The 20,843-nt window shown below is 36.7% G+C and overlaps 1 protein-coding gene across 1 annotated transcript in view; it reads left to right on the top strand.

Moving 5' to 3' along the window:
• The first annotated feature begins 5,060 nt into the window (after positions 1-5,060).
• The window catches only part of lmo7b (LIM domain 7b), a 40,537-nt gene continuing 24,754 nt past the window's right edge, over positions 5,061-20,843 (top strand). Inside the window, exons 1-8 of the mRNA XM_059358302.1 lie at positions 5,061-5,127; positions 5,335-5,413; positions 11,313-11,383; positions 12,064-12,133; positions 13,936-14,042; positions 14,530-14,560; positions 19,948-20,058; positions 20,146-20,254. Coding sequence (XP_059214285.1) covers positions 5,345-5,413; positions 11,313-11,383; positions 12,064-12,133; positions 13,936-14,042; positions 14,530-14,560; positions 19,948-20,058; positions 20,146-20,254 — 568 coding nt within the window. The 5' untranslated portion in view covers positions 5,061-5,127; positions 5,335-5,344. The remainder of the gene's footprint in view (positions 5,128-5,334; positions 5,414-11,312; positions 11,384-12,063; positions 12,134-13,935; positions 14,043-14,529; positions 14,561-19,947; positions 20,059-20,145; positions 20,255-20,843) is intronic.

The raw sequence follows: 20,843 nt of genomic DNA, 5'->3' as shown, positions 1-20,843 counted from the left end.
TTAGATGAATTATACAAATTAACACAATGCAGAGCCTTGGTTGCTAAATTCTGAATGAACAGAATTATGTTCCTCTTTAAATACATTAAAGATTAAGCTAAAAAAAAAATCCCTACAGATGTTCTAATCACCTTTGTATCATTATTTTGTTTGTATTTTTTTTTATTTTCATGCTTTTCAGCTATGTAATTTAAGTAAAGTATAGTTATTTATAGGTTTAAGAGGGAGGTTCACTTATAAGCGCTTATATATTTTATCTGTTTCTTGTACTGTTCTTTCTTAATGATTGTATGTTATTTTAAATACAAACAACAATGAATAAAAAAATAAAAAAACAATTATTATGGCCATGCTCTATTCTCACCCTTTTAAATCTATTTATTTAATATATTATTTGGCATTTTATCTATCTATGTATCTATCTCTCTCTCTCTCTCTCTCTGTCTGTGTGTCTGTCTATCTATCATCTTAAACAGACATAATAAACATAATAAACCACTGCACCACTGGGACCAGTGATCTTGTTTGCATCATTGTAGTCCAGTTGAGTTGTTCATACTGGGGCTAATACTGACTCATCTTCCTCCCGATCTAATCAGCAGCAGATCAGCAACACATGCAACAAACCCTCATTCCTGTAATAAAGATGATGAGCATCAATCTGTTTTCTCAAGTGTGCCACTCTTCAGTTTCAAGATCAATTAGCATCACATGTGGCTGGATGGTGGAGTACTGTTTCCTTCAGTTTGGAAAGAGCCCGTTACTGACACAGAAGACTGAGCTGCGGTCACGGCCTAACGTGAAGACGGTGACATGAATACACCAGGAATCTATCCAGCTCAGATAATTCAAGAAAATGTCAAGCACTACAAAGGGGTGAACACTATCTTTTGCGCTTTGAAAGCACAGGAAACTCAGACGTGCAGAAACAGAACAAGGGATATTTTATCCTGTCACAGCCTGCTGCTTTTAAGTGTCCGTTTGTAGTTTACAGAACCAAATACATAAAGGTTAGGAGTGTCAGTGGACGTGTCCTTGAATGTGTTTTTACCTCCACACTGGGGACAGCCGGGGGCGGAGGCATGTTTTGTGGCTGCCTGTCTATACATCCATACGTCTGTCCCATCCTTTAAAATGTGATATTCCAGGAATGCCTGCAGGGAATTTCTTCAGATTTGGCACAAACGTTTATTTGAGCCGTAGTGTAAATTTACTACCTCTCTGAGTGAGAAAAATGGATTGAAGACCAAGTAGAAGTTCCTTTTAGTTTTCTTTATTATCACTCTTCAAAAATACACTGCCTAGGTACAGTGGAGGAGAACATTGTCAATTCGAGGCTGCTGAATGAAAGGTGTCCAGTGCCCAATGTAGCCCTTGTTCTCTCTATCTTTCTTTCTATGTGTAAGGGCATTTAAGCCCATATGCCACACATGGCACACACTACACTACACTACTAAATTGACTTTATAACCTTATTTAGGTCGACATTCCAACCCTTCTTCTATCTGATATATAGATTGTTTTTTTTCTACATTCCAACATCTCCTCTGTCAGATATGCACCTGTCTCCAGAGCTCCCAAATAGACTGGAGACTTTGTTCTTACCAAGGGTCAGGGTGTGGCCTCAAGGATCAGGGTGAGGCCGCTCTTACAGAAGCAAATCTCCTATATCACATGTAACATGTATTGTACCATTTGTGCTGATTGGATTTTGGACATCAAAGGTCACTTTGACCTCATGTCGGTCCCATCCTTGTGAACGCGATATCTCTTTAATACCTGGAGGGAATTTCTTAAAAAATGGAACAAACCTGCACGTGGACTCAGGATGAGCTGATGACAGATGTCAAAGGTCAAAGTCACTACACTGAAAAAAAATATTTTTTTGGCCCTGTAATTATTATTTCAATCATCTATATAAATTCTACAAAGAAATACGAATTCAGTGCTTTAACTTTAAAATAGCAGTTTTTCATGTAGTGCATTACTTAGTGATTGTTTGTTGTTATGTGTCCTCAGTTTTGTATGTAAATTGAATCATTCGTTCCAAGTTATATTCACTAAACCAGTTCAGTGGCTTAATTAGTTGATATTTCCAAGTAAAAAATGTAATTGAGGGACATCAGTGAATCTGCAATTTATTTGTGCATTTTCATAAAAAATAAGTGGTTCTTTTAAATATATATTACAAAGACACAGCCTGAGTAAAGATTACAAACACACACAAACTTGGAAAAACTTGCCTAGCGTGTATGACCTCATAAAGTATGTTTTTTTTGCAATAACTCAAGGATTCATATGCAAATTATGATACAATTTCACCAAAATGTTGAAAATTATAAGCGATAACATTTTCTAAACAAAAGGTCAAGGGTCAACTTCACTGTGACATCATAATGTTCTGCAAAAAGACTTTTCTGGCCTTAATTTCAAACCATAACTCAGGAACAGAAGGGGAAATTGTCACCAAATTCCACATTTGGTCAGATACTGAAGTGGTGACACTCATTCTAGTTCTAATTTCCAATTCTAGTTTTGAAGATGTTACTCAAACCAGAACAGGAGACACTCACTCCTTATACATTCAAAAGTGAGCCAAGTCAATCCATATTGTTCTGTTGGAGTAATAATACTACCAGGTGGTGCAGAAAATGATCATTTTATTTCCCCGCTAAAGATAATAACTCAAAAGTCTGTGAAGATTATTGATTCCCATAATGTTCTATGTGCTCTTAATAGGCATCTCATTAAATTTTCTACAGTGTCCTACACCTCCTGCACCTCATTTCACTTTTAAATTCTGTGATTCTATCACCGCCCTTGTTCCCCGTATAGTGCACCTCTTTGGGCATTTGGCAGGAAATTGGATTGGAGCGAGCATGTGCTGTAATACGAGATGAGGCCTGCACACCACACTCTGATTATGCCATGCTTTCAAATGTGTAAAACGAACACAGAAGAAAAACAATTTTCTATTCATAGACATGTGCAGTTCATGTGTGAAAATTAAATTGTCACGGGCCATCCTTCATCACTTCAGTGTAAAAGGCAGGAGTGGGAAGAGACCTGCCCTTGACTGTCATATTTTGCATATGTTATCAGACTGCTGCTCTCCACAGAGTAGGACAGAGGAAGTCCATGCACGAAATGTGGACAGAAAGACAGACAGAGATTGTTTGTATTTCTAGCCAATATAAATATTTTATTCTACATATTTGCCATTTTAATGCTCGTCATCCTCTTAAATGAATGGGTTACACAAGGCTTCTTACATTTCACATGCCATAGTGGCAGCTGAGATCAGACTCTGAATCAACCAGAAGAGAGGAACTAAACTCAGCAAGGGCCACTGAATGTTCATCAAACAAGAGAGTGCAGGTCGTTTTTATTGTCTCAGAGGCAGGAGCCACAAAAAAAAATCAAGTAGGGTGTTAAATTGTATTGGTCATGAGTAGACAGGAAGATATCTACCACTGAGGACCATTTCATTCCTTGGACTTTGGGGATTGTTGTAGCAAGTTGTGGATAGCAGTTACGCATCTATCTATCTATCTATCTATCTATCTATCTATCTATCTATCTATCTATCTATCTATCTATCTATCTATCTATCTATCTATCTATCTATCTATCTATCTATCATAATAAGTACACATCAGATTATATTAAGTGCAGATTTAAATGAATCTTCACAGGACCAGTGATATGAGGGATTACACCTGGAAGTTTGTCTTTGAAACACCAGATCAAGACCACATTAGTAAGAAAATTTTATTTAACAGGTTTGGGTATTTAATCTGATTGTATGTGGTTGGATTAGGTCTAGAATCTAAGTAAAAAAAACTCCTCACTGGTTTGAATCCATTCATTTCTCTATTGTATATACTCTATTTCATGCATCCTTGATCTATTATTTTTGTCCATTTTTACTTGTTTAATTTTTTGCATTTTCTCACTTTGTTTAAGGCACTAAACATTCCCAACCTGTTTAAAGGGCACTTACAGTTTTTACAGTTTTTCTCAGTCTCTGTGGTGCATTTCTCACATCACTATTAACAATTGCACAACAGTTAGTTCAACCTCTGCGGAGGTGGGCCTAACTGCAGAGGGAGGATTCACCACTTGAGGAGTTACTTTCCTCGTTGCATTGAAAGAGATATTAGCTGTGATGTAGAGGAAACTATGTGGCCAGACAGAGAGGAACGTCATGATTTACAGTAATATTTATGTTGTATGCTCAGTTCCAACAGTTGCGCACAGCTCTACCCAAAGGGACTTTATGTTTGTTGTAAATTAGGGTGTATTTTTTCTTTCGCACAATGCTGTGAACAAATTAGAATTGCAAAGAGCATATGCAGTAAAAATATGAAACATACATATTCAGTGTGTTGTACTCAGTTATCTCACTAAATACAGTAATGTGCAACATTACTGTCGTTTTCAAATGGCTGTGCAAATAGTATATAGTGCTGTCTTGAGCACTATATACTTGAACACTTGAGATCTGACTTTTTTGCATTAGAAAACATTTACAAAAACTGTCATAATGAAAACATGACAGAGACATTTGACTATCTTGTTCATAAACATGGTGTCAGGACTTTTCATCTTGATGTCCCTAACGCTTTCATTGACAAGAATATTTGCTTTTGAGGAATGAGCTATCATTTTTGAGCAAGGGACACGCTTTTGCAGGTTATCAACTAGGTTTTGCAGTTTGTACTAATTGTTTGGAGGAATGTATTAACTGTTGTGCAAATGTAAATAGTGATGTGAGAAATGCACCAAAGCAACTGAGAAAAACTGTAATAACCTTGCCTTCAGCTGCGGCCCTGTTTGTCTGTTTCACTCATGGTTTCTCTCCTCACCACAGTGTCACACACCAACAGGCCACCAGAGGGTCGATGAGCCTCTGCAGATCTTCCACTCGGCTCCTCTCAGTTTCACTTCAGCTCAGAAACTTTGCCTGTGGTGTTGGAGTGGGCGGGACCTCGTCTCCTCTTTAACCAATAAGCGGAACTTGTCTGTGATGGAAAGTCCATGGCAGAAGTGCGGAGTGTTGAACTGATAAACTGGCCGTCAATTAGCGGAGAACTTGCACCGGTGAGCACCTGCACACAGCACAAGGTGACTAAACAAGCAGCTGTTTGAAAATATGTCTATTTGTAATCAATTTGCATGAATTTTCCTCATGTCTTTTGGCACGAATCTAACTTATTTGATAAGCTCGGTGGTGGTTCATGGCGAGGTCGCTCCATAATGTGTAAGTTTGACTGAATGTGACCTCTTGCCCTTTCATTAGAGTTGTGCTTTTTGCTTTTTATTTTATTTCAGAAGATAAACGATGGAGTGGCGCCAGCAGACCAGTGTCAGCTGTGCAGACGCGTTCAACGAGGCTCAACGCTGGATTGAGGTACATGGTTCACTTTTATTTGTCTTTTATGTCTTTGAGAGGCTATTTGTGCCCCTCTTCACTTATTCCTGAGCGAACAACCATGACAGATCTCTGCCAGTCAATCATTTAACCCCTTGAGGAGACAGGAAATGTTGGTAAGTGGCAGACATTTCAGCCATGAAAACCCACTTGTGCATTGTTTCTATCATTATGACTTTAACTCACTAAAAACAGTTGATGCACATACTCATTTTTAAACAACTCTGACTCAACACTCATAAAGTCAAATTCACAGACTTATCTTTGAGTTCAAATGCAAAACTTTCCTCGATAAGACTCAGGTTAGAGTGTGCCTCCTGACACAGAGACCTCTGTGAGAAGATAAAATGATTTGACTGCACAGAGCCTCAGAGGGAAATGCACATGGAAGAAAAGCAGATAATTAGATGATGTTTAAAAGAAAAGCCTCACACTGTGAGGTTTAGTGTCTGACCCGTGAGATGTGGTGCAGACAGGTTTTATCATGCACGCATTGTGGAGGATGTGGTTTTTTATAGCAATGCTTTTTCTGGCTTGCTGCTGCTGCTCCTGTCCAAACATTGTTGAAGGTGTAATCCTTAAATCATAACCAATGAGTACAACTTGTAGACTCTGGGCGCTGAATGTTGACCAACTCTAAATGGGACCATTAATGTCAATCGTGTCTGAGTGGATCATTATGAGAATTCAGTCCAGAGCGCCCTTGGCAGCAAGCCCGTGCCAATTTTACCCGTCTATTTTCCTGCATTGACGGATGAAAGGGTGTATGAGCAGTGATGAGGTGTGTGTTTGTGTATAATGAACACAGGAGTGAAAAAGCAAGCTGCTTTTAAGGAAATGGTGCTCCAAATGGTGTCATAAACTCTCCCTCATGCCAAACCGCATTGAGAATGTGTTAGTGTTAATATCCAGTGTTACAGATTGCAGGATAATAGGCTTCCATGTATTTAAGTTGGCAGAAATTGCAGCAGTTTATCATCAGTAAAGTACCAGCAGCAATTACACGTACATGTTTGCTCAATCCCTGCTGGACTCGAGGAGAAATAAGAATGAATTGACCTCTTCTGCATTATATAAACAGACTATTTAGTTTGTGGTGAAACAGGAGCAGCACAGTCCAATTTATGAGCAGGTTTTTTCTTTTTGTTTTGGAGCAGAGCCCGGCAGCACCTTAACCACAGGAATTCATCTCTGTAATGTAGTGCATTTTTCCTTTTTGAATTACCCAGAACGGCAATTTAAAAATTAATTTAATCATTGATTATTCTACCAATTATATGCTCAATTTACTATTTTGTCAAATAATAATAATCATGAAATAGTGAAAAATGCTGGTTATTATTTTTGGTGTCCAAGGTGACACCTTAAAATGTAGCGGTGGAGGAAAAACCAATACAGCATAGTGTCAAAATATTTTGCTGACAATACTGATACGAGGACACCATGTATTAACATTTTATTCCTTACAGTATTCAATCAAAACTTTATTCCAGACTCTAACGTCCAAATAGACATACAATCACATACAGTACATAAAACAAACATACAGTGTAAAAGGCGTTATATCACCTAATATTAAAAAAAGTGCTTGTCCAAATTCAATCAGAAAAGCATCTAATAAATAATAGCAGTAAAAAGTGGCATATAAAAAACAGTGCTTACTCTTTGTGTTTTCACATATATGATTGGTGTCTAACAGAACTACACCAACTGTATAATGAGATTATTCTGGGAGCCCTGCAGTCTACATATAAACTTATACATCAGTCTTCTCAGGGTGGCCTGAAAGGTGTTTATCCCTAAATCACAAAAAAGCTTGCTGGCACTACTACCCCTATTTATGTTTCAAATAAGAATTTTGGTACAGAATAATCAAATGTATTGCTTTTCAGATCACTAGATGATGCTGAGTTAAACATTTTTATAGTTATTAGGGCCCGAGCAGGCAACGACCTGCGAGGTCCCTATTGTATTTCGAATGATTATTTTTTATTATTATTTTTTTTTTTATTCTTCTTCCCAAATGATCGCATTTTTCACTGCCTGAACATACTCCAAAACTCATGAAACTTTAAATATAAGTCACACCTGGCGAAAAATTTTATAATCTATTGTCATCCTGAATTTTCACCACTAGGTGGCGCTATAATAAAGGAAAGTGCGTTTTGGCTAATAACTCCCACATACTTCATCGCACATTCAAAAAACTTATATCCACACGTTCACTGAGTTGTGCTGAATCTCGTGATATAAGCCACTCCCATTTTCGACTACCGTTTTTTTTCGCAAATTCGCGAAATGTCGCAAACCTACTTTTTCGAACTCCTCCTAGGCAATTTCATCGTTTTGCACCAAACTTTGCACACAGCATCTATGGACCCTCATGACAAAAAGTTATTAAAATAATTTTGATTACCCAAAGAATACTCAAGTTATTAAATAACAACTTCCTGCAGGTGGCGCTATTATCAACACAAAACACAAAGTGTTGCATATCTCCACATTGGTGTGTCTGAATGACATGAAACTCAGGTTACTACTTCCCCATGAGCCCCTGAGGCTCGCTGCAAAATTTTGGGCGATGACCACTAGGTGGCGCTCTTTAAATTGAAGTATTTTATATCTCCAAATCCGTTGGTTGGATTAACACCAAACTTGGTATACTTATTGTCAATGCCCTCCTGAGGAAAACCCTTGAAGATTTTATTGATCCGTCCCTAGGTGGCGCTCTGGTGGCAGGATAATTTGATATTTGCCACTGTGCCCAGACCATAAGACTTAAGGCAATGAAATTCATAGGGGTGGTGTAGACTGGCCCCTGTAACGCACAAACCCTGACGGCAGCATGCCCCGACACGCGTGTACTGCGAGGGCCCGTTCAGTACTGCGCGCAGTCCTAGTTAAATAGAAATGTATCCCTGAAATCCCCCAGTTGTTTAATGGATGCATTTTTTGTTACAAGTTGCATAATTCAAAATAGCTTTACAGTAGTCCACACACATTTGCATCTATGCAGATTGTAATACAAACCGTTCAGTATGTCAGGTGCATGCTACAGGATATTGACAGGTTTTTATGACTGTGTTGGTCAGTTAGTTGAAAGTGTATCTTTTCAGATTAGTGACAATTATGAACTTTAAAAAAAAAAGTAAATTACAATATAGCACTGTAAAGCTATGTTATTGCAATAGTCGGCATATCACGTGTTTATCAAGTGTTTAAATTGCAATCAATAATCAATCAATATCCTTCATTTAACCAGGTAAATAGCTCTGAGGTTTAAAACCTATTTTCCAAGAGTGACCTGGCCAAGACAGCAGCACAAAGGCAAAATGTTTACGCCAAACACACAAGACAAAAATAAAATATAGTCACACACTACAAGAAAAACAAAAGTTGGATTACATGAATACAAAGAGCAATCCCAAGATCCAATTGACCTTATTTCTTTGTCTTTTAAAATTGAACTGAATTCCCCCAGAGTTACAAGATGCAATATCATCTTATTGTGATGTATGTATCAAGATTATATTGTATCGTAGGGCCTTCAGCACCATTAAAATGTCTCGTTTTATTGGATAAACAGACCGAAATCCAGAGATTTTCAGTTCACTTTCATGTTTGACACCCAAAAGCTTCATATCCTCACATTTGAGGAGCTGGAACTAAAAAAAAAATTTTGCTTTTTCTTTAAAAAAAAAATAGACTAAGATTAGGGCTGGGCGATATATCGATATATTTTTAAATGTGATATGGAATTAGGCCATATCGCATATCGATATAGTTAAAAATAAAAAATGTTTTTATATAAATGCTGCCCTTACTAGGGCTTGTCATATTTGATTATTTTGTTTGTTATTATTTTCTCACATAAATATATTTATTTCAGAAAAAGATTATCCTATTTTATTTCATAGGCTATTTTTATTTAAGATATTTTTTTTATTTAAATGTGCACTTTATGGAGCTTTGATTTTTTTTAAAGATACTCCTGTTATACAGTATTTATGTTCACCTAAACGATTTTAATAAAACTACTTGTGACATGTCATATTTGACTTTGACTGAACATTTGCTCTCACTTTGCAATAAAATCTAATAATATTGGGATATATATATATATATATCGATATTCAGCCTAAATATATCGGGATATGACTTTAGGTCCATATCGCCCAGCCCTAACTAAGATGATTATTTAATAACAAAATAGCTGCAGCGTAACTGGCTCAGCTTTGTAGTTTTATTCTGTAGGTTAAATGTTAGAATGGATCTTTATTTTCATTGCAGGTGAGATAAAAGCCTTGTTTGATCCTTTTTTTATTTTATTTTGAAAACTCCCTTTTTAACAAATGAATCTTTCTATATACATTTTCAAGTCGCACCTTAAAAAAAACACATGGTTGAAATCTCTTGTATCTGTGGTTTCATAGGAGCAGTTGTTTATTGAAATGCCCAATTAAAGTGGTGGTGCTGTAGAACGGACAGTATCTTGACCACATGATTGTGTTTTATTGTGTTAACCTGGCACTGTGTTGTCGGTCTGATTCCACTGAGAAGCCTGCGCTCTGCGCCCGGTGCCCAGTTCTAGCGGAAATGAATTGTGATTGTGGATTCCTGGGGGGACTAATTAGTGAGAAGAATAGCCTTTTGGGGCCCTCTGTTAGTTATGGAGCCGAACCTTAATAGCCTCATTTTTATGTCCTCATTACAAAGCCCCCTCTGCCTTGTGCTTGCTTCTGCCATGTAAAATCATTTAGGTTATGTTGTATGCTTTGTTTTGATCAAAAACGTATTTGCTGTTTTTTTTTTTGTTTTTTTTGTAGGAATGTTTGCCCACATACATTTTTTTTTATAGCGCTTTTTTTTTTTTTTTTTTACTGGTAGACAGGCTTTTGCTCTTTCTCAGTAGTTGGGATGATTTTTTCAGCTCAATCGTAACAGTAACCAGTCACTTAATTTACTTTATTTTACGGAGAACAACAACTACAAAGCAGGATGATTCTTGCACTGTGGGCTAAATAATTACTTTAATTAACTTCAACCAGGACCTTGTTTTCCTGATGTTTTTCTGCCATAGTTGTTTTTCTGCTGAACAGCTTTATGGGTATTTTACCAGGAGTGCATAAAACACCAACTCATTCTTCAACAGTTGAACCAAACAGTTTAATTAAAATATGTTTAACACATCACAATCACACTGCAGTTTACTCTGTTGGATTAAACATCATATTCATTGTTTTGTTATTGCTCCAGATCAGTTCAGTTTAGTATTATTTTTGTCAATGCTAAAGCAGTTTGTGTAGCTATTAAGGACACACTGCAGTCTGTATAAGATAAAGCAGGGCTGGGTTTCTGAGGCTGTTAATATTTAAGGGTTTGAAAAAAAACGCATTCCGTATTCTTTTTTTAAGGAAATTGGAGTAGGGATGCTTAATTTGAAATTGATAAATAAAATATACATTTAGTAAATTAGTATCCACATATTCTAGTCATTAACTCAGGGTAAACAGGCTGTATAGTGGGGTGCTCTGGATTTTATAGCAAATGAAAAAAAACAATAGCTTTACTGTGTAATGAAATGTGGGACAGTAATTGTTTTATCCAATGTTGGTCAACAACTCAGGCTTTATTATGAAATCCTATTGATTTTAAATGCTGTTTTTCAGTCTACTGTTTGCATTTCGACCATCTACTTGAATGTGTCATCACAGTACTTGAGCATCCCACCTGACAACTACTTAAACCCACATTAGATAAATAAAATGTATCTGCACAACAACACATGCACTTGTTTCAGGTAGATTAGCTGTTGAAAGCAAAGCTAAATCTCATTAGTAAAAAGTGGGTAAAAAACACGTGTGGTTTTCTTTTTTAGGAAGTGACTGGAAAATCGTTTGGTTGCAAAGACTTCCGTGCTGCCTTAGAGAATGGAGTCCTGCTTTGCGAGTGAGTATTGATGCACACACTTTTTGTCACATTTTCTTTTCAGATAATTAAATTCAAGCTAAATGACACTTTGGGAGAGTGTAGTCAAGCTCTGAACCAACTTTAGGGACCACAATGGAAATAAGCCTTAGGGCTTTATTGTTGTCATCCCTGACTATTTTTTATCTATTTATATTACGTATGACACAGGTTGCTGTTTCATATTTTTTATATCAAGAATGGTCAAATAAAATAAAATCAATCAATCAATCAATTAGAAAATGGTCAGATTCTAAATTTCACTCTGAAGGGGCTGTAGTCTCTCTAAACATGTCTTTAAATTAAGTTAAAAATGTATATCCCAATTTTTATAGTAAGAAGTAGCCATTCAATATAACTACTAATTCTTATAACGGCAGCTTGAGCCTCCAACAGACTAGAATTTGGCCCATAAGATATGGAAGTTACCTTAAAGCTTCTTTGTCTGAGATGCAATCAACCAATCAACAAGTTATTCAATCTTATTTTCTATTAATTTCTTAGTTGGAGGTTAAAATCTGTATAAACTGACCCTACTCCATATAACTTCCTTTATGGAATGTGACCCTGATGATACAAATATTATTGTCTTTAATATGTGTAGCATAAAACCTGAATGTTTGTAAACTTTTTCCTCTTTTTTTTCTCATTTTTCCTTCTAGTTTGATCAACCAGTTGAAGCCTGGCATCATTAAGAGAGTAAACAGGCTTTCTACTCCCATTGCTGGTTTGGTGAGTGTTACATTTCTTTCTGTGTGTTACTGTGTGTGTGTGTGTGTCTTATCAGGTAGCCCAGCATGTGGTGCAGGCAGACTTGATTCTCGAACATAAGAAAATAAGAAGGCACCTGCTCGCCAGGAAGTTTTGACACACTCTGTGGTTTCCTGTTGAAGGCACTGCGAGACGGTGTTGCCACAGTCTGAATGATCCTGAAACTGCATTTCATTGCAGCACCCCAACTGCTCAATATTTAAAGTTATTTTCTTAGTTTTTTTTTTATTCTGCATAAATACAAATGCAGATTTGTATTTTGGCTTCGGGCTGTGCTTTTGATGGCTTCATACAAGTATAATTGCCAAAAATGCCCAAAGCAAGGGCAAAGAGATCAATTGCAAACTCCCACCAGGGGCCAATAAATAGACAGAGCCCAACAGTGGATGCTGCTGGACTGGTGGTGGTGATGTCATCATACTGGTGATTTTGCATGTTTTCCAGAACCTTCAGATTGAATATACTTTACATCACTAGTGCCATTTTCAATGACACCGGTATTGATTTTTTTTTACCCTTAAGTAGCTATTTCAATGAGTACAGAATAAATATCCTGCTTGTAGAACTTTGAACCCATTAATCACAGTGAGCATGTTTATAGATGTGTGTTATCTTTGCAAGGTCACTGCAACTCAGATTTTATGCAATAAAAATGTACATTAATCATGGATATTATTTTAAAAACAGTGCTTTCTGTGCATCAATTCAGAATCCCATCCTGCCACTAGAGGTTGCCAAACTCGTCCTGACTAACCCTCCCTGTCTAAATGAGAGCGCTGTACCTAAAAATTACTCTTCATCATTTTCACAAGTGGCTGTAGACTTACGATGACGATGATCAAGTTAAAAAAGTTGGATAATAAGTAGCCCAATGGGATATTAAATGGAAACTGACAGTTAGGATAAATTATCTTGTATTAATTTTGTTTGCTTCGCTAAAATTTTGACTGCTGCTGGCGAGGTAGTCGATGACTTAGCTAGCTGCTAACAGATAGCCTGTCCTTTATCTGAGCATAATGTTACATGCTGCACCTCGCAAAGAAAATAAAATCTTCTGCTGATGTTCATAAGTTAACATGCGGAGATTTTTTTTAACCTTTTTTTTTGCTGTATTGGATGCAGTAAAAATGAGCATTGTGTTAGACACTTATGACAACAAATGTTCATGAAAGTTGATATGAAATGAAAATAATAATGAAATTTGCTAATAATAATGCTAATTAATAAAATTGCTTACATTGCATTCATGCTGCGTTCCAAATCACCTAGTTTTTCTTCTTACTTTTATTGCATACTGAAGCTCTCCTGACAAAGTATGCACTGTTGCATGCAGCATGCACATAATTAGGACACACTACCACATCATAACAATGTGCATTGAACTTTGACCTTCTTGCTCATTATCCGGAGCAGTCCACAGCACAACAAGTGTGACCAAATGCAGATGGACATTCTGGTATTTGACATAGTATGTATTGTGAGATTTTTTTCTAGCATACTAAATCATATGGTAGTGTGTGTATTGAAAGGCTCCCTCATTGTAAGCTTGCATTATATTTTAATTTAATTCTCGCTTTGATTTTATCCTAAAGTAAATAATATCAGATTATGTGCAAAAATGTCTAAGTAATACATGTGAAAACAGGCATTTTCTTAAACTTGGTGCTGTAGAAGGTTGTTAGTGGCATTTAACAAGCTTGTCTGAGTCTCTTCCAGTTTTCTGCATGCATTCATTTTGCTATTATTGTAATTTTAATCTGCAGGATAATGTGAATGTGTTCCTGAAAGCCTGTGGGAAGCTGGGACTGAATGTGTCTCAGCTGTTCCATCCAGGAGACCTGCAGGACCTGTCCACCCGTGCAAACCTCAGGTACAGTTGTCTTACCATAGCTATGTCATGTCTTAAGTGTGCTTTAGCTTGAGGCGGGTTGTATACAACAAAGAAGCACACCGTTACTTCTGAAGGTCAGCTCACTTCACTAATAAGACGGTGTTCGCCCCAGTCTAATGTTTTCTGTATTGGCATCATTGAGCACATTTAACACTGAGCTATTTTCACTGCAATACCCGTGCTGATAAAAAAAAGTTTATAGTTTGAGTCTCGCAGCTGCTTTGCATTTCTAAAGGTACGAGCTGTGGCTGACGACAAGCTGCTGCTTTATACGAGTTGATAGCCTGTATAAATTCAGATAAGTAGCTGATTAGTAGAGCATTGCAAATGAGAAGGCTTAAGATGTCACTGAAGTTTTTTTTGTCCCTAACAGCTCTCTATCTTGTTTGCAGTAAATGATGTAACTGCATTCAGCATGAGGAGCATCACTCTTCTATAAAGATATTTGTTTATCTTTTTATTTTAGGGGAGATGAAAGCAACAGAAGACTCAAAAATGTAAGTTTGACTTGAAATACTCCATTTCTTCCTCTTAAAATTACTGAATGATTTATTTTTCTATCTTTAATATATTTAATGATTCACAACAAAGAGGAACTTTAATACCCTTCAACCTGAATAATATTTTCCATGTTTTTGTGTCACAAGTGGGGACAACAATTGAAATTACTCTAATTTCGAGCAGGAGCACTTCCAATGCCGGGCTGCAAGGGCAATTGCCTACCATGAGTATTATGCTGCATCCACTAAGAGTGCTCAGACTGTCATGAGTGTCTCATAACATCATATAAAGGACTCTGATACTGTTACCTTCTGCCCCTAGAAGATGAATACCTGTGTTTTAAAGAGCAGGACCTGTTGCTTCCTGATATTTAGATTTCAGAAGAAGACTTGTACTTGAGTGAGACTCAAGAGGAAAAACATGTTATTTCTCTGTAGGATCCTCTCCTTAATGTTGTCAGACACTTAGGATAAAAATTCTGAGCCTGTCAGTGGCTAAAATAAGCACTTTCAGTGGACGTAGCTCTACTCTGCACATTCCCCCTCGCAGCTTGTTTTGCAGCTGCTGGTTACGGCGCTCTCACTCAGTGTTCGAGCAATTTAAAAAAATTGTTGTCCCATTAGCCACTTAGACACGAAAACATGGGCGAACAGGGTCCAGGATCAAAAAATACCAAAGTGCCCCTTTAAAGAACTCTGTCCAGCTTCACTTCACTTAGTAGAGGACTTCTAACACTGCCACTGAATTTCCAATTTTGGCGATCCTATTTACAAACCCAGTCTGGTACCAACATCCCAGCAGCATGAAGAACCAGGGTGACGCTGGTCAAGTGGGTTTTGTTTTTGTTTTGTGGACTAAGTTTGGGGCTTATCCCAATAATCTGGCATTAACCCTTAGTTTTTGTTCATAATTATATATACTATGTATATCTGTGCCCTCATTTGCCCCAACTGCAAGTTGTGTGCAAGTTTGTGTGTTCTGTGTGTGTGGAACATGTGAGCACTGTATGTCCACTGTATACGCTTGTATGCACTGCTGGTATTTTACATGTTTCAAAGCTTATGAGGTTGTTTGGTTATCTGTGAAGCCTCATTTGAATAGCACAATAGCTGACATCTTGGACCCAGTAATGAGGCTGTTTGTCAGAGCTCTTTCTTTGAAATGGGTGTCGCATTTTTCTTTGAATTAACCAATTAGGGTCAATTTGCGTCCATTGAAAACCACAGTTTCCATGCAGGTCTCCAACCAGATACGTGAATATTCAAAGAATATTTATACTGTAAATTTTGCAAAACAGGGTTAAGCATTGCTGTTTTTTTTAAACTGCAGTGATGCAACGTGGATTAATGTTGACATGTACTGATGCAACATGAACAATTAGGGGAGAATTGCTTTCTTTATTTGAAGTTTTACAAGCCTGTTTATGAGTTGTTGAGATTTCTTCACTTTACAGTCAATCTTAATGTTCCTACTTGTTGTTGCTGAACAACAATCCAGAAACAATCAGCAACAACACTGATTAGCAACAACATTAACAGGACTTGATGAGACATTTCAGGGTTCTTAAATAATTTACGATAAATTAAACCATATGTGGCAAAAGACGCCATTACATAGGATTAACTTTTGATTACCTGTTGATTTTCTTGGCATGAGGTAGTTGGCAAGCCATTAAAGAATAATGAACACATCCTGTACCTGTGCGTAAGGCTTACATAAGTAGGTATTTAAACTCTCAGGTTGTACAAATAAGTAGAAACTAGGGCTGCTCGATTATGGCAGAAATCCTGATCATAATTATTTTTGTCAGTGTTGAAATCACCTTTATTTAACCTAATTACTGAAATATAATCTAACTGAAAAATAAAATAAAAATGTAGAAAAAAAAATGCATAAAATAAATGGTGTTGGAAACATTTGTATACATTAAATAAATAATATAAAGTAAATGCATTTAAAAAATGTCAAAATAAGAAACAATTTCCCTCATGTTACTACACTTCCACAACAACAAAAAATCCGATAACATATTCAACAAATAATAAATAAAAGAGTAAACTAGGCCGAAACTAAATGAAATGTATTAATAAATAAACAAGGCCAAAATAAATTGGATAATATATGTTTAACACAAACTACTAAAAACTAGTGAAAATGCAGTGCTATAAAGGTGCATGAGCTGGATATAGCACAAGACAAAACAGACTATTATTGGCTAAATGAATGCAGCACAATAATATTTTATCTCAATTATCTTGTAGCTGGAAGCCAAAATAATTTGATTAATCACCCAGCCCAGAAGTTTAACCAAGTTTAGCTTCAATGATTCAAATTGGCTTCCTTAGACAAGAGAATAACCTGTTTTTGCAGATGTTTGTGTATTACAGGCGTCATTGCTGCTAAAAAAGGTAAAGTATGCCCTTTATTGGGTTCTATTGCTGCTCTACAATAATGGATGGACCTCAGATTACGTCTGTATTCAGTAAATGCCTTCAATTGACCGGCTGAGTAGCTGCTACAGACACTGATCAAGCATAATGTGAAATCCATACAGACTCATTTATTACCACACTTAATCTTATTCGTCTAACGAGCACATGCAATAAAATATTTATTCACTTATTCAAATCTCTCAAGGCCTGACGTGGATTTCTTCACGCTGCTGACCGCTCTATGACGACTTTGTTAAGAAACAGTGAAATTCTAACACACAGTGTTGTGTATAATCCTGCAAAGGAGGCTGCTGCTCTGCTAGGGAGACAGGCCGTTCGTCAAAAAAAAAAAAAATCCTTGCCTCAAGGCAAATAAGAAATAAATCGTGTCCGAAATGCTTTGCTTGCTGAAATAATAAAGCAGTAAATGCCAGGAAGAGGTCCATATTTCACAGGCCTTTACTCACTGTCTTTACTAATGGTGTCAGTTTGTGTCTGACTGACTGTCAACAGCGTTCGGTACCACGGATGACGTTTAAAGCCTTCACATGAAGGCCACATGCCGCGCCTCACTAGTATTTCCTTTGGCTGATGCTGTGAGGAAAGAGCATCTCATGCTGCCGTATAGAAAAAAGACCCTAGTTTTTCTGGGGGTCTGATTTTTATGACATTTTTAGCCATGCACACCATCATCATCGTGTTCAAATAACAAATCACCACACACCATTAAAACAAATAACATCATCGCCCTCAGCGTCAGTTTTACTTTGTGTTTAAAGTTGATGATTTAATTATCATGCTAACACACTAATTTAAGATGAACATTATACCTACTTAACATCGTCAAGTTGGCATTATTGTTATAAAGCTGAAATTATTTTTATTATTTTTATAATTCATAAAAATAATGTTAAATATAAATGATAAAATAATAGTAAAGATAAACAATGGTAAAAATAATAGTAATTATAAATACAAATAAGAAAATAATTGTATAATAAAAAAGGTTGAACGCAAATAAGAAAATAATAGGAATAATATATTTTTTTAATATAAATAATTAAATAACTAATATTTAATGGCTTTATCTATAAACCACATTTTCAAAACTACGGTTACAAAGTAGTTTACAAATCAGAAAAAATAAGAGAAAGCTAATTAAAAAATTGGTCAATATATTAAAATAACAAATAAAAACAGCTAAAGATTTTTTTTTTTTTTCTTTTTTGAAAAATGCCTATAATATAAAATAAATAACAGATTAAATAATTAAGGAAAGGCAAAATGGTTAAAGTGAGTCTTGAGTGATGATAAGTTCCTCAAGTAAGATTTTCCAAAGAGGAAACACCTGGTCACCTTTGGTCTTCAGCCGTGACCGGGGAATAGCTAACCGGCCTTATCAGAGCACCTCAGGATACGGGCCGGTGTGTAATGATTTAGCAGCTTAGCCAGGCACCTTACAGGACCTTTAAAATCAAGACAAAATTTTTCAAGTAATTTCAAAAACATAGAGGCAGTGAAGCGAAGCTAAAGTAAGGGAGATATGATCATGCTTTCGTGATTTGGTTAAAAGTCCCTCAGCTGCTATTGCAGTTTTATCATTCATGTAAACACAGCATCACAATAACCCAGACAAGAAGAGATAAAAGCGTGAATAGCATTTTGAAGATCATTAAAAGTAAGAAAAGACATAATTCAAGGGGTTTCTCCAGTGGAAACAGCATGACTGATCTGGCCTTTTTTTAAAGTAACATCAAAGTTCTTACAACAGGAACAACATGTTGAGTGAACAGAGCAGGCAGGCCATAGGTGTGCTCAGGGCCTATAAGACTATAAGGATTTCCATTTCAGAGGAGCTAAGAGAAGGAAAACGTCTTCTGGCATCTATTAAATCAGTTGGCTTAAAGCACTTTGTCTCTTATCTATCCATCCGATCCTTTTACATCTGTCTTGTGGTTTGTCTTCTGATAGTTTCTAAAACGCAGTACTCCTCAAGGTCTCTCACAGCAGATCCTCTTCTCTAAATCAGCTGGAAACATAACGTTACAGGCACAGATCGACAGGCATCTGTCAAACCTGCAGGAGAGAGGACGAGTGTGTCGCAGTCTGCAGCATTTTGATCTGTCTTTTGAAGAATCTGAATAAAATTATGGTCCTTTCTACAGTTGGCCATCGTTTTTGGACTTGTAGGGACAGAGCTGCAAGTTGGGTTGTTTTCTTGTGGCAGTAATATGTCATTAAAACCTTTTTTTATTGATGTGTTTTTGCTACATTAGCCTGTGGCTCACTGTTGCTTTGACAAAATAATGATATGTAAATTAATAAAGGGTATTTGTTTGCATTATAATTAACAATTATAATATTAATTTTTTGTTGGCCTGAGGTGATTCTTATATTCTCCAATTGTAAAAATATGTTGCCTATAGACAGAAAAAAAAGACAATTTCAGTCAACTTAAATGTGCATCATCGCCTCTGCACATCTTGTCCTTCGCCCTATCCTCAAACTTCACTTCAAAAATTTGCTAAACCTGGCAATTGTTATAGATTTCAAATCCAAAACCAAAAACCTAAATTGCTGAGGAAAATAGACAGATTTAGTTTCTTTCACCGCAAGTGCTTGTGGCTTTGTGGTATGCTTGATCTGCGTTGAGAAATTAGCAAAATTCTTTCATTATAAGGCTCAAAGTTGAGGCTCCAGATGGATCTTTCTTTTCTATTTTGACCAAAAATGGCCCTCTAATGGAAAAGAGGTTGCTAGATCCTATTAGTTTGAACTGTTTTAAGTTTATGTTGGTCAGTTTATTAATCCGTCAATCTACATGCAAGTTATTGAACATTATAAATCAGTCTCTGTGGTTTCAGTTTTAGAGTTGGAGATGAGCTAGATCAGGCTGTATATTTCATGTTGTCCCTGAAATAAGACGTGTGTCTGTCTACTCTTTTTTTCAGGTTCTGATCACAATCTACTGGTTGGGTCGTAAATCTCACGATGCTTTCTACAGCGGCCCTCAGCTGAACTTCAAAGCCTTTGAAGGGCTGTTGGGGTTGGCCTTGTCCAAGGTAAGCTGCTCTTTGAGGCTTTTTACACAGTTGTAGTCCTTTTTATTTATTAATATTCATAACATTAACCCTGTCTGTCCAATCCAGGCTCTGGATGAGGGCAGTAACGTGTTTGTAAAAGAGTGCTGTGACCCAGAGAGGGACTGTCGGCACACCGACTCTCAGGACTCCAAAGCCCCCCGCCCAAACAGTGAAGGTAAGTTTATCGGTGCATTCTCCAATACATATATATAGTATAATAATCTTCTACTCAATGCCTTGTGCACGCCATCTGAAGTGTGACTCCCTTTTGTGTCACTGTAAGAGATAGTTATTGCAAAGTTTACACACTGCAATTTGCTGAAATCGCTTGGCAAACAAACACTGTGGCCAATAGTGACACCATTTCTTTTTGCTTTTTGGATGCAGTGTTAGTTTCTGTTGTTGGGGCTCTTTTCTTTGTGCAAACCCACCCTGCTGAACAAACTGCTGTTGCAACCTTTTCTAGAGTGGAAGATATCATGTCCTTTTCAAAATCTTTTTTTTTTTTTTTTCCTGAGAAGATTTACCTGCAAAAGAACATGCAAGAATAGAAATGTATTAATCAAAAACAGAACATGATTGCATGAAGTTAATGATTCCATTACGATTCGGAACAGCATCTGGCACCTTCGATTAATAAGTAAATACATTGAATTGTTTACCCTATATACTGCACACTCACAAGACAAGTGTCTGTGGTTAGTTCACATATCTGCAATACCGAGTGTTATTTTAACCACGTCTGTTGAACAGGTGAAGTAAAG

This window comes from Centropristis striata, chromosome 2 (genome assembly GCF_030273125.1).
Source record: "Centropristis striata isolate RG_2023a ecotype Rhode Island chromosome 2, C.striata_1.0, whole genome shotgun sequence".
In the NCBI taxonomy this organism is placed as follows: Eukaryota; Metazoa; Chordata; class Actinopteri; order Perciformes; family Serranidae; genus Centropristis; species Centropristis striata.
Note: the sequence above shows the minus strand (reverse complement) of the source record. Positions and strands in the feature narration are given on the sequence as shown.